Below are 12,883 nucleotides of genomic sequence, written 5' to 3'. Positions count from 1 at the left end.
CCCCTGATAGGGGTGCAGGCACGAGTAGGTACCTAGGTACCTAGGAAATTACAAGCCCTAGATAATGCATACAGGTTGTGCGTAAGAAGGCAAAAGTTGGTCTCTCGAAATCTAATTATTGCAATCGAGGTGATAAACTGCTCTGTTGTACAATACCTTATCTAGAACTACCTGACAAATACTCGAGAGTCGACTGCTAGTTGGATTGGCAGGCACAGATCAAGCATTCCATGTAGTAGTAGGGTTGGAATCAGGGGCATGCAACTCTTTCACAGGAAAGCTTTGATATATACTTATATATTTTGCCAGAATGCTGCTAGATGATATGGATAAGTACTGACCTTGCAAATTTTGCTCTTATTTGTGGCGTCCGGATTAACACCAGGAGTCCCTAGTAAAGTTAGTAATTCAGACCATCAATTTGGCCTTTTATTCAGGTGAAAATGACGGAAGAAGCTGGAAGAGAGAGAATGAAAAACGAGATTGGCATAATGCAAACGAACTAGTACGTGTATTACCCCTATCTACCTTGGTACTTATACTGATAGTCACTCGTGTCCATGAAACGCACTGGATTCCCCCTGCATCATCAGATTTTCCCGCAGCAAAGGTTGCGCCTGAGCTTCACGAGGATCTTCAATGATGAGAGATTCATTCTTGCCTTCTGCCACAGTGACAGGATTCTTGCCTTTATTTTCCACCCATCTCTTCGTTGAGCTCCTCGTCGGCTTGTGGGATGCTATCTGTGTTCCACCAGACGTCTCATTCTTTTGATCGTACAGATTGGTAGTAAAGATGCGGCCTTGGGACGTTTTATTGAGGTACTGACGCATTCGGCTCATACTGGCCCGACCCATCAGGGTAAAACCCAGCGTGATGAAGGCGATGAGAATCGTCAGGAAGAGCACGATCAGTGCCGGAATGGCATACGGCCAGCGATAAAGCGCTCTTCTTTGTATGAGTTTAACAGGGTGGGTATTAGAACTCAACTCTGACTTCTCAGTGTCTCGTTTATCGAGACTTTTTGTGCTCTGCATTCTCGCACCATGTAGTCCCCTGGTGCCCACAACGGCGTTGGCAGCAAAATCAGTCCAGATCAGGTTAAGAATTTTGGGGGTTGTTTCGGCTGTTTTGGAGAGCCTCTTCCACCGACGGTACATGGCTAGGTTCATTCGTCCAGTATAGTCCGGGGTAACCGAATCAAAAGTTTCAGAGTCTTTTAAGCCCATATTGAACACAAATTTCAGTCCCTGCCTGTAGAAGTCAGCTCCAGGGAGATTCTGTGTGCCACCTCTGGAGAGAACAGAGGAATCTGCGCGTCCAGGGAGGTACAGCGACTCAGCACGAATTGTGTACACACTGACGTTTCTATGATCTTGGCTGGCGACCAAACCCCATAGTGGCGAAGTAAGATCCAAAAAAATGTGATCGTCTGAGTGGTCAACCCCCCAAAGAGGCTTGGAGTTCTCATCTTCGTAGGCCTTGTCTTTGATCTCAGTGATCTTGATTGAAGACAAGTCATCGGTACCGTTGAATCTGAATTTCACTCTTTTAATCGTTGCTTTGGCCGTCATAATGCAAGAGTAAAGCGGGATTGACCAGACACTTACCGGTTCCAATTCGATTAATGATGATCTGTCGTCCGTCCGCCTCGGCATACCATAGACCAGTCCACAAGCGGCAACGAAGTTTTCAGGATTAGCATCATTCGGCCCATTTTCACCCTCACATAAGTCATCTACGAATGTTAGCGAGGATTTGACATGTCATCTCTGTCAACTTACTGGCCTCATAGAAGTCGGAGGAATCCACGTTGAAAGGATTCTCATACAAGGCCTTTTCGTCGAAAACAGTGCTATTGTAATCCAAGCCCTTCAGGTAACCCCCATACGAGCTGCTGGCTGAGAATTTACCGATGCCAAAATTTGGAGAACTCGGCGAGATGTAACCTTTTTTTAAATATCATTGGGAATTGCTTTCCCACACGCGAGTTCAAGTACGTGAACCGATTTTCGGTTTTGATGTTCGTCACATTCAGGAACCCCATGGTCAACACATTGTTCATCCAGGCACCTTTATAAGCTCTATCCCAGAGGCGAGGCTCGTTTTGCGTGCTATGGGGTTTCTCGATGGGATAAGACAGGTTCAGATTTGCAAATCCGCCGCGGTCAACCAACACAAGTTTCGCAAATTCGGAAAGGGATTTTTCTTCACTAGCATTCTTTGGAAGGCTAAAGGCAATTGTCAGATTCGTATCAACGCATTGTGATTCCGGCTCGATGAAGAGGGGATCCTCCGACCAGGTACTTCCATATTCAGTCCGAGGAGGGGCGCTGTGATTGCGGAAACCAATTCCTCCGTTCTTCATGTCAACCACGAGACCTTCAATTGCAAGATAGTCGTCGGCCAGGATATTGCTTGATATCATGCGGAAACCATGTGCTAGGTATGACTGATGATCGTCATCTGCAGTGGCACCGAGCTCTTCATCGACAAGCTGCCATTCGTAGGTCCGTGCTTCAATGTCAAAGATGCTGGAAACGGAATCCTCCATGCCCTCCAGGCCGCTCTGAAATACATCAATCACATATTGTGGTATGCTAGGGAAAGAATTCAGAGATTCATAGTAAAATGGTACATCGATTCGCGGTGATGTCCCGGGTCCAAAATTGGACGTGTCTTTGATATAGTGAAACTTGACGTTCGTCGATTCTCTGTCTTCAAGAGTGGTTTGGTAGAGCCCAAGAGGAGTGACCACGGCGGCAATCGCAATCAGCAAGGCGAAAACAATCTTCAATCGCGTAATAAACACAATATTTTTCGGCACAGCACGAGTTGAAGCCGAATCCGCGGCAAGAAGAGTTGGCCATCGCGAAGCATGGAGAAACCGTCCGATCACAGACCTTCGACCATGTGAGTGGCAATCAACTTATCGCATAATGGAAATTTGATATACCATGAAACGGCAGAAGCTGTGGTTGCTCCTGTGTCGCCTTCCTTCAAGACACCGAGAAGGATCAGAGGGAGCGCGAAGGACACGAAGATTTGAACTGGCGCGAGATGAATTCAGCGTTATTTAGACAAAATATCATAACATCCGAAGGCACATAGAAACTTACTTAGGGCGACCGCTGCTGCGATCATACCTGAAATAACGCCAACATCAAGCGTTGTGAGAGCTGCCACCATAGTGCTCACAAACAGAGAATATGAGTCGAAGACTAGGACTGCAGACGTGTTTGAACTGACGGACAGATATTCATCCTTGATACCCAAATAAGTCTCTTCAAGGGCCGTAATGTTTCCACGGGGGATATCAAGAGAGCTAAGCCTTCTCATAAATCGCGATTGAGTTTGAACTAGCGCAAGATATACCACAGGTGGCTCGCATTTTCTGTTCCTGAACAAGGCTGATATGATCAAATAGCGTCGGTAAAGTCCAGAACTCCACAGAACTGGTAATCCGTGCATTTCTGATAATCTATTAATAGAGAAATGGGTACAATGACGGCGTATTGAACATCAAATTATGATTATCCGATTTGTTAGTAGCTCTTTTCCGTACCTAGGTATATCCGTGGCCTACTTGACGTGGTACTCGTCACAAAGCAAAGTTCTTAGGTACAGTGCAGTGCATCCGTCAATCAAACATGTAAGCCTGCAACAGTCCACAGCATTACAGTAACTTGTGGAAAGGCCAGGAGCCCAAAATAATATCTCGGTAGAGCCTCGTACACCCCCATTGCGACACCCAAAGCCTGGAATAGGAATCACGTGATTCGACGAGCCCTGAACAACCCCGCTCATACAAGAAGCTCGCTTCCCGAGAAGTCATTTTTCTGTGGTAAGTACAGAGGCGCTTTGTTAGACTATTTGCCCCATTCGGTGTTTGCCTACCCGGCCCATCAAGGAACAGACCAATGTGGTAAATGAGACAATGACGGTCAGCAAGAGCACGATCAGAGCGGGAATGGCATACAGCCAACGATAACGATTTCAACAGTAAATAGTGCCATTGTAGTTTAAGCCATTCAGGTAATTTCCAGGTTTATGGCGGACCGACAATTCATTGATGGTTGAAATCCACATAAGGCCTTTGATTGGAGTGCTTTGGGACAAACGTGGGAACTACTTTCCCACATAGGAGTTCGGGGAGGTGAATGATTGAGAATTCGGATCTCACTAGTGTTTTGAAGATTTTCCACGCTCGGGAACGCCATGGACAACACATTGTTGATCTATACTCCCTTTTGGCTCCGTCCCAGAGATGTGGCTTGTGCTGCGGGCGATCGAATTTGTAGACGGGATATGACAGGTCCTGATTCGCAAATCCACCGAGGTCGGTCAACATGAGGTTGGTGAAGGTCAAGAAGGGCTCATCTTCGCTGGTATACTTCGGAATGCTGACGGCCAGCGTCAGATTTGTATCAGCACAATGAGACTCAGGTTCAATAAAGAGAAGATCTTCTGCTCATGTGCTTCCATATGCAGTTTGTGGAGGGGATCTCTGATTGCGGAAACCAATTTCCTCCATTCTTCATTAAAGCCAGGAGAGAGAAGGTTGAGGCTCAGCACTTCCCACTAGGCCGGTTGACCTGGTTAGCATTGGCCGCCCAATGACGGTTGGTCTGTTGCTAATCAGACTTCCTGGAGATGCTTGGTTATCTTGGCTCTACTCTTCTCGGGTCATATTAATCAATTAACTTATGCATTCGCTCCGTTTCTGGTGCCGTTACTCCTTTAAGCCATCAACCCGTGCCCAAGTCGTAGAAACAAGAACATATGCAAGAATTAACCGAATCACCCAACGAAAGAGACTCTACTCCTCCCTCTCGAGCAACATCAATAACTCCGTCAACACCATCCGTAGCGTACGATTCGTGTCCCATGCGGCAATGATATCTTTACGATGGCTCAAAAATGCCGCCTTCCGCCAAGGGATATTCCCGTACTGCTCCGCGTTCGTGGTCGGCAAGTTCATCGCAAGATTGCGGAGTACCAGCGCTGCCTTGTACGCTACGCCGACAGGCTGGCCCTCCATCGTCACTGGAGTATGGTCCCAATACCATTCGACGACGGACCGGCTCTGAATTTTAGTGCGGGCTGGCGTTGGCGGCGGGCGCGCGTCCGGTGGTCGGTCTAGCGGGAGGTGCGAGCCAACATGCTCAACGGCGAGGAACGTGTCGCTCGTCGGCCCGGCGCGGAACTTGTTGCAGTTGTTCCATCGGCAGGTGTGAATGGGCTTGTCAGCCTTGTCCAGGTTATACGGCGACGACTCATCCGGGCCCCGTTTCTTTAGTCCCATGTGCTCTTCGAACACATGTACGCGGAGATCCTTGGGCGTAGTAAACGCGCGGCCGCATTGCTTGGTCCCTTCGGTCCGCCACCGGCAGTATTGGAACGGCCACCCATCGAATGTTACGGCAGTCTCCAGCGGGCGGATTCCCTTGATGATGAACTTGGAGGTCTGCCCACCGTTGACGCTGACGACCTGCGCCATGGCCGTGGAGAAGGTCGTGCTGACGTTCTTGATGAACTCGGCCGCCGGTAGAATAGGCACAGACGTCTGCTGCGGATTGCCGAATCGGCTCTGGTATGCTTGCCACAGTGCGATCTGTGTGATCTCGCTGTCAGGGTCTTCTGCGAAACAGCAACGTAGCCATCGAGAGCTGCGCTCTGGTTCGGGTATCTCCAGAAGCTCTTTCATGAGCTCCGGCGGAATTTTGGGAATTTCAGTGGCAGCCGGAGCCCACTTTTCCTCCTGAAGGACCCTTTCTTCCTTGAACTTTCTAGACTCATATGACAACAGATCCACGAGCCGCGGGACAAACACCCTTGGGATGCTTACGACGTCGATTATCGACTCGACAAGTTCCGGACTGAGCGTGAACTGGTACCAGAAATCCATGGCCCCGCTCAGCGTTTGCTCGTCCTCCTTGAGCAGCATGAAGGAGAACAGATGCACCAGTGTGTCTCGTGGGACTTGCTCCAAGGCGCGGTTGGGGGTCGGGTGTCCAGTTTCCGAAGAGAAATGGCATATGGCAGCAAGCGCTCGGACAACGTGGGCACGATCCGGCGATTCGAGGCAACGGTACAGCGAAATGCAAAGAGGATCACGTGGCCCCGTCGGCAGGAATTTCGTCACCTCCTGCGCGATATCAAGGGCGTCGTTTCGCAGCTCGTTGAACCGCGGCTGGTTGGGAACGTTGATCATGATGACCAAAAAGTCCCGGAGTAATCCCGAAACATATCGTGACAGATAAATCGCGTTGTCGACAAGCAGACACATATTGCGCAAAACCAGAGTGGCTTCCTTGATGTTGCGCAGGTGATTGATGAAACTTTCGGTTTCGAGCCCGTCATCTGGTAGAGTGACCGGGAGCATTTTGATGCGGTCGAGAAGGTCCGGAGTTCCATGCAACGCATTCAAGACGTTCAACCGGTTGTTCACCTTGCGGAAATCGTATTCCAGCTCCCATTTGACGCCGGAGCAGAGCCATGTGATCTCCATCGCCTTCTCCATCAACGTCTCTGCCAGCAACGGGAAGCCTTCGAATTTGAACTTGTCTCCGCGTTGGTTAGACATTTGTACGAGATGATATAGGGCAAAGTCGACCTCATCGGGATCGCCCGACTGCAGACCGTAGTGGCATCGCTTGTAAATTGAATCCGCTGCAGCAGGTCAGTTGAAGCTTGAGACCGGTAGATGCTGAAGGCTTACACTTTGGCACGTCTAGATGTCGAAGGGGATAGTAAGGGTCATAGTAATCTGGTTGTCTCGGAGCCTTTTTACGGGCGAATAGGGCAGGACGATTCCCGGGCGTTGAGACTTCCCGGGTCGACATTGGTGCCTGCTTGGACTCTTTCCCTTCAAAATGTTCGAGATTGAAATGCGCGCTGGCAATATTTGACGTGTCCATGGATTGTGAGTGACCAGGCTGCGGGGAAGCCGTATGCGACGATGCGTGGGAGTGATGCGATCGCGTTTGCCTCACGGGAGCCGTGTCTGGTACGAACGGTTGGTTGACTTTGGGCGCCTGGCGAAGGCCCTCTTTGCGATGTTAGACAGGGAGCTCATTGGCGAAGAATCGCAACTTACCGCGAAGCGAGGACCGCGTGGTGGGTGCCGACATGATTGAGGCAGACCGACTAATGGTCCTCCCCAACCAGTGTGGTCGTTGCCCTGAGCTTGGACAAAACTGCTTGACAACAAGAGTTTTCGATTTCGACTATGACCACACTGGAAAAAAAAAGTTCTGGCGGGATTCTTGTGACGACCGATCACGCGCGTATATGCGAGTACTTCAAGGTCACGATTCCTGGAGATCTCTTGTCGCGACGAGCGGAGGACAAATAGACTCGCGCTGTAGAAGCGATTCGGAACCTGCCGACGCGCTAAAAGCTTTAGGCCCGGTAGATTTGTCAATGTCCACTCTCTGTTGAATTGTTGAGCGAATTTAGCCCGACAATGAGAAATCAGTGTAATCGGCCTGCGCGGAACTCAAGAATCTTCAGGGGCGTTCCGTAGTCAAAGGGTTGGTTTCGGGCGAACCGTGTGGCAGCGCGGGAGCTGCTGGCGCGGAGCTTGACGCTCTTGCAGATGGTCCCTGGCGAAGATCAAGAGCCGCCAAACGTCGCGGATGGCCAGAGGCCGCGACAGGCTGGACCCAGATATGAGTCACGTGAATATTTACATCACGTGAAGATAAGATTCGGCGATGCGCTAAGATAGGGTTCTTATCGGTAATGTCTCTGGGCGTCAACCGCAGTTTGGATTTCTTGCTATGGGCGACGCTATATGAAGATCGCGAAGGAATGTATAAAAAAAATATCTGACTGAAATGATTCCAAGATCACCGTTTGTGAATGTTTAAATTTGCGATATTTGCGGCTTATTTCGCATATTGAGTGCCTGAAAAATTGGGCAACAATGGACAAGGGTTCCTTCTGCTTATGGTCAACCAGGGCCGGGTTCAAAGCCTCGACCAAACTGATCACAATGGCCATGAACGGCGACAATGGCTTCTCGGCGGCAGTCAGCACAGCCGGTTGTGGTCGCCAAGTTTGCTCTTGAAAGTTACTCTTACGCCGTCTCTCAAGCTGATCGCAGAGGGGCTATCAACTGGCATCACATTCATTCTCGGGGTGACCTGACAGTGCTCTTTGAGAAACACCCTTCAGCAACAGAAGCACTTTCATCTATAAGGCAGAAGATTTGCTTGCGTGTCACACGCGGTCGGGAAACTCTGGTACGTGATCGAATCCTTGTTGCGATGTGGGCCGCGCGGTAATGATGTCTCTTAGGAGGATTTGAATTTAACCTCTCTGGCCCGAGAAGCAACCCAGGCGCTTTCTAGGCCGACGAAAAACCCTAGATCGTCTGTTCCGGTAATTGTGAAACCTCCCAGAATAGCTGTTCGGTGTCCCAGCTCTAGTGGGCAGGTATGGCCAACGCGCTTAGTCCGCGGCGCAGATTGACCAGCTGTAGGTTCGCCGATTTGAGCTCAGATTCTCATCCGAAACCGATTATTATAGCGCGCTGTCCATACTCAGCGAGATCAATTGTCCATTTAATCTTGCCAGTGGCCCGTCGACTGTGGGCAATTCACAGCTAGATTCGTCTTCGTCAATGATGACTACAGCGCCATCTACAGCGATAGCCGCTGGAGACTGGAGAGACGCAGCGTGGCAACCAAACACTGGCCGCCCTGGGCTTCACAGAACCCAAACTTCAGTAGATTCTCGCGAGATTAGGTCGAGCTTAAGTGGTACGTTAGGCTAGGAAACGGTAGATTATTGACTGACCCCTCACGCAGAGTATGCGCCATCCCCTGCCCTATCGAATCACGTTGCACCTGCCGCGGTCCAAAATTCTATTGAGAACGTTGGCGACTCGCGGCGAACGGCATCTTTGCAACCGACAGATCGACCAACCACGGCGCCGGCATTTAACGACGCCAGAGGCGTCAACGAGGTACTTCCACCGAAAGGCCAGCTGCCATTTTCTTTGCCTGGTCCGCGATCCTCGTATGCTTCGACAGACCGTCGACCAACGCCGTTCTTCTTCAGACCGGGCGACGGAGACTTTCTCGTTTCCGCACCACCGAACATGAACATGAACATGGGTGCTGCAGTTACCGCACCGCAGCCACAAAATCCAGCGCTCTTCAACGCGGCTGGACCCGGCTCTCCTGCTAGTCAACAGTTCGAGTGGGGTCCGAACTCCAATGCAAGACCTCAGACAACTTCTTCACCCCTACAGCCACCTCCTTTTCACACCTCGAGCCCGAATTTCTCGAGCAACGGCTCACAATACTCTAGCAACAAAGGACCAGAGTTTGAAGCACCACCACCACCGCCAGCCCAGCCATCAACTATGACGAATTCCGCATCAGAAACGAATGCTTCACCAATTCAGAAACCCATCAACATCACAGCTAATACTCCTAATTCTCCCCATGCCCAGCAAACGCAAATCATCACTTCTGCCGACCTCAGAGCTTACATGGACATGCCAGACAGCGAGCGCAGCCAGCTAATCAACACGTGGATCTGCCAGCAGCTCGAAGACGACGGGTTCCGGGTGCTGTGTGAGGATGTGGAACGGGTCTGGCGGCGGATAGCGTTTGGCTCTGGATCAATGACGTAGCTGAGCATCTAGCCTATTTTAGCATCTAATTTCTCCGAGCTCTAGTCGAGAGGTTGTGTTTAGCTAAAATGAACAACAGCTGGTAGCCCGGGGAAATTCATGAATGTCTTGACCATTCGATCTGATTACACATAGTATAGAAACAAGTGTACCTAACCTACACCAGCATAGACAGATAAACCAGCATCAGAACCGATCCGATCCGGTATAATACCAATAACCATGACGTTTCCCCGATGGAACAGACGAAGGCAGGCCCTTCTGTTATGTACGACCCAAATCGCCGATGAGGCAATTACCGAAGAAATTTAGAAAGAAGCACTTCACCGCGGCGTACCAGCCAAAACCCGCAAAAACCCTCTTCGCAACGCAGCCGAAAAATCTACGAAGATGGTCTCGGCAACGGCCTGGCTGCTTGTTGACTGAGCTTGTTGTTGTTGCTGTTGCTGCTGCTGCCCTGCGTTATTCGCAGCGGCAGGTGTGGAAGAGGGCGATGGTGATGATGTTGATGTTGATGACGAGGCACCAACCTGTTGGGGTTGTTGTTGTCCGGCGGTCTGCGTCTCCGCGGCGGTAGATTCGAGCTGTTCGGATGTAGGAGAGGCAGGATTACTTCCGCCGGCGGTGCCGGCGGGTTCGCCTTTGACGGCGGCGGCCGCAGCGGCGGCCGCAGCAGCTTGCTGGTTTTCGACGCCGACTGCAAGGTCGGCAAGGTGTTGGAGGGAGCGCTGCTCGTTGGGGCCGACGAGAGGGGGTTGCTGTGCGTGGGGTGCGGTCGGTGCAGGGTGCGCTGCGTGGCTCGTGTCCCGCTTCGCTCTGCGCGCGTCAATCCACTGGCGGAGACGACGGTCCCATTTCGGTGTCGCGAAGATGGAGTTGAACTCGCCGGCAGATGCGGCAGATTGCTCGCGGCGGTCGAGCAACTGTTCGATCTTGGCAAGGTTGTCCCAGCAGAAGGATGTATACTGTGGGAGGCTGGAGGCCTCGAGGAAGGTGAGTGTTGCCAAGCCAAGCGAGAAGACGTCGACAGGTGAGTCGGCCCGTAGAGGGACGTCTTTGACCATTTCCTTGACGACGGCCTCGGCTGAGTGCAGCACCTCGTACGGCGACAGGACGTAGAGATGGCGCGTTTGGAACAAGCGCACAGTCCAGTACACCTGCGGGCCCAAGGCCTCGAGATAGCCGGCGGGGGCGTGGCTCGCCTGCTCCGCGTGCGAAAAGTGCACGCGTAGAGTGCGGTCCAGGTTTCCCATGATCAATGAATTGTAGAGTCGTTTCTGTGAAATGTCGGCCGGGTCGTCGTCTTTGTAGATGATTTCCAGGATGAGAGGAAGCAAGCCGGCGTAATCTAGAAATTGTTAGTAACTGTCTATTGTGACCTCACAAGAACCAAACGTACCATGTAGCTGGGTTGCCGGCAACCCGAGCAGCTGAAGATCATGCGCTGCGGACGGATCCGAGTATTCATCGCCCAGCAAGTCCTTTTCCGCCATCGCCGCAGTATGAAACCGCGCAGCAATACCCACAACCAGCCATAGCCGTCGAACGAGGCCATCGTTAGAGTCCACATCTCGCGGCTCGCGCCGGTTGCGAACACGGAGCTGCCGATGATCCTGTGCCAGACCATGCGCCAGACGCGACATGTAATCTACCAAATGCGACTTTGGTACGCCGTCCTTGCCAATGAGATTGTCGGGACCACGTTTGTCGCACTCAAAGGCCATGAAGAATGCCGTCTGCAGCCAGACGATGTTGACCGGGAAAGTCCGCAGCTTGCGGTCTTCGCGCAGAGCGGCGGCCGTTAGGTCCATCGCCTCGTCCAGCGTCGCGACTTTGGTGAACGAACCCTGGACACGTTCGACATTTGTCCGAGTCGTGGCATACAGACTATGCAAGAATACTTCCTGCAAATCCCTGCTGCACTGGGATAGAATCTCTAGCAGACGCTCCCTGGAGTTGGGCAGGATCGGGAGCAGAGGGTGGATTATTTCATAATAGCTATAGCCTGGTCAATAGAATCCAATTACTCTCATGGAAAGCTGGACTTACGTGTTGAGCGCCCCCTCGTCAATCTCGACGGTGACAGTGTCTTCATCAGCTGGCTGGGACGCCGCAAGAAGGCCATCTGTGGTAACTGGCTCGGCAGCCCAGAACGGCTGTGTTGTCTTGCCAGTAACATTTGCAGCACCAAATAGAGGAAAGCTCTCTTGATTGGGTGCCGTCTCTCCTGGGCACGGTCAGCATGGACGTGTTGAGACTTGAAACAGTTACCTACCAATAGATTGTTGAGCCCGAGAAGCAATTCCTGAGTGCGCAAATGCTGGCCCATGAAGGCCTTCGGACATGGAGAACGTTCTCTTCCGGACCGCCAGGTTTCCATCCACAGACGAAATATCTTGGTAGGGACGCGTAGAGACGTCATGCATGGCCTGGTAGTTCATGTCATGTTGTGCCATGGCCGGCTGCATCTGAGACTCTAGTGTATTCAATCGCTCGGCCAGCTCCTTGATATATCTGCCATCCTCTCAGTAACCTGTGTACTCGCATCGGGAAGCTGGGCGTACCCTTTGCTGGGACCGCGCTTCATAGGGACCCGGCTGAACTGACACGCGACACCCAGGCGGCGACAGTTGGAACAAGTATCAAGACCGGACTCGGAGGTTGCATCGCATCGCACCTGGAAATCGAAGCTCGTGTCAACGGCGCTTCCTTCAATACGCGAAGAGGGCTTGTTTGCACACCTTCTTACGGCGGCATTCGTCACAAGCGCGCGACACCTTGGTGCGCTTGCGACGCGCGCGCTGGTCTTCGTAATTCAACTCATTATTCGGATCTACGGGGACCTGCTGATTGGGCGAGAACGGAAACGCATTGCCATGCTGCTGGTCGGCCGGGGATGCGCGACCCATCTCGCCAGCGCCCGCGTTGGACGGGCCGAGGACCATATGCTGACCATGCGACAAGCCGTTGTTCGCACCGTCTGGTAGATTCCCACCCGCAGCTTCGCGCGACAGCTCCGCCGAGAGCAGCTCGTCGGCGGTCAGCTGGCGGTTGTAGTACTGCATCGTGCCCTGGCCCATCTGCGCGGCATTGGGGGACGGATACGACGGGGCGGGCGTCACTTCCGACGACTCGCGAGGGTTCATATTGGCCAAAGCACTGTCCGAGCAACCGAGCCGGACGAGGACAGGGGCAAAGAGCCAAAGTCCGGAGCGCTGGGAGGGAAGAATTGAT

General features: G+C 52.0%; 4 protein-coding genes across 4 annotated transcripts; 1 reads left to right on the top strand and 3 right to left on the bottom strand.

Moving 5' to 3' along the window:
• Positions 1–548: 548 nt before the first annotated feature.
• Positions 549–3,189, bottom strand: VTN49DRAFT_80 (uncharacterized protein; the record flags this gene model as incomplete). Its single annotated transcript, XM_069416331.1, has 6 exons — positions 549–1,502; positions 1,611–1,738; positions 1,785–1,855; positions 1,914–2,903; positions 2,957–3,050; positions 3,120–3,189. 6 exons carry the CDS (start codon positions 3,187–3,189, stop codon positions 549–551), a joined length of 2,307 nt encoding a protein of 768 aa, XP_069272775.1.
• Positions 3,190–4,819: 1,630 nt separating this feature from the next.
• Positions 4,820–7,133, bottom strand: VTN49DRAFT_79 (uncharacterized protein; the record flags this gene model as incomplete). Its single annotated transcript, XM_069416219.1, has 3 exons — positions 4,820–6,672; positions 6,722–7,051; positions 7,100–7,133. 3 exons carry the CDS (start codon positions 7,131–7,133, stop codon positions 4,820–4,822), a joined length of 2,217 nt encoding a protein of 738 aa, XP_069272774.1.
• An 885-nt stretch (positions 7,134–8,018) lies between these two features.
• On the top strand, positions 8,019–9,649 carry VTN49DRAFT_78 (uncharacterized protein; the record flags this gene model as incomplete). The annotated part of the gene is made up of 4 exons (XM_069416108.1): positions 8,019–8,249; positions 8,305–8,442; positions 8,489–8,768; positions 8,817–9,649. The coding sequence occupies 4 exons, from the start codon at positions 8,019–8,021 to the stop codon at positions 9,647–9,649; spliced, it is 1,482 nt and encodes a 493-aa protein (XP_069272773.1).
• A 323-nt stretch (positions 9,650–9,972) lies between these two features.
• On the bottom strand, positions 9,973–12,795 carry VTN49DRAFT_77 (uncharacterized protein; the record flags this gene model as incomplete). The annotated part of the gene is made up of 6 exons (XM_069415997.1): positions 9,973–10,997; positions 11,049–11,647; positions 11,699–11,876; positions 11,925–12,163; positions 12,214–12,326; positions 12,391–12,795. 6 exons carry the CDS (start codon positions 12,793–12,795, stop codon positions 9,973–9,975), a joined length of 2,559 nt encoding a protein of 852 aa, XP_069272772.1.
• Positions 12,796–12,883: the final 88 nt, after the last annotated feature.

Source organism: Thermomyces lanuginosus (genome assembly GCF_041956635.1).
Source record: "Thermomyces lanuginosus strain ATCC 200065 unplaced genomic scaffold VTN49scaffold_1, whole genome shotgun sequence".
Classification (NCBI taxonomy): Eukaryota; Fungi; Ascomycota; class Eurotiomycetes; order Eurotiales; family Trichocomaceae; genus Thermomyces; species Thermomyces lanuginosus.
Note: the sequence above shows the minus strand (reverse complement) of the source record. Positions and strands in the feature narration are given on the sequence as shown.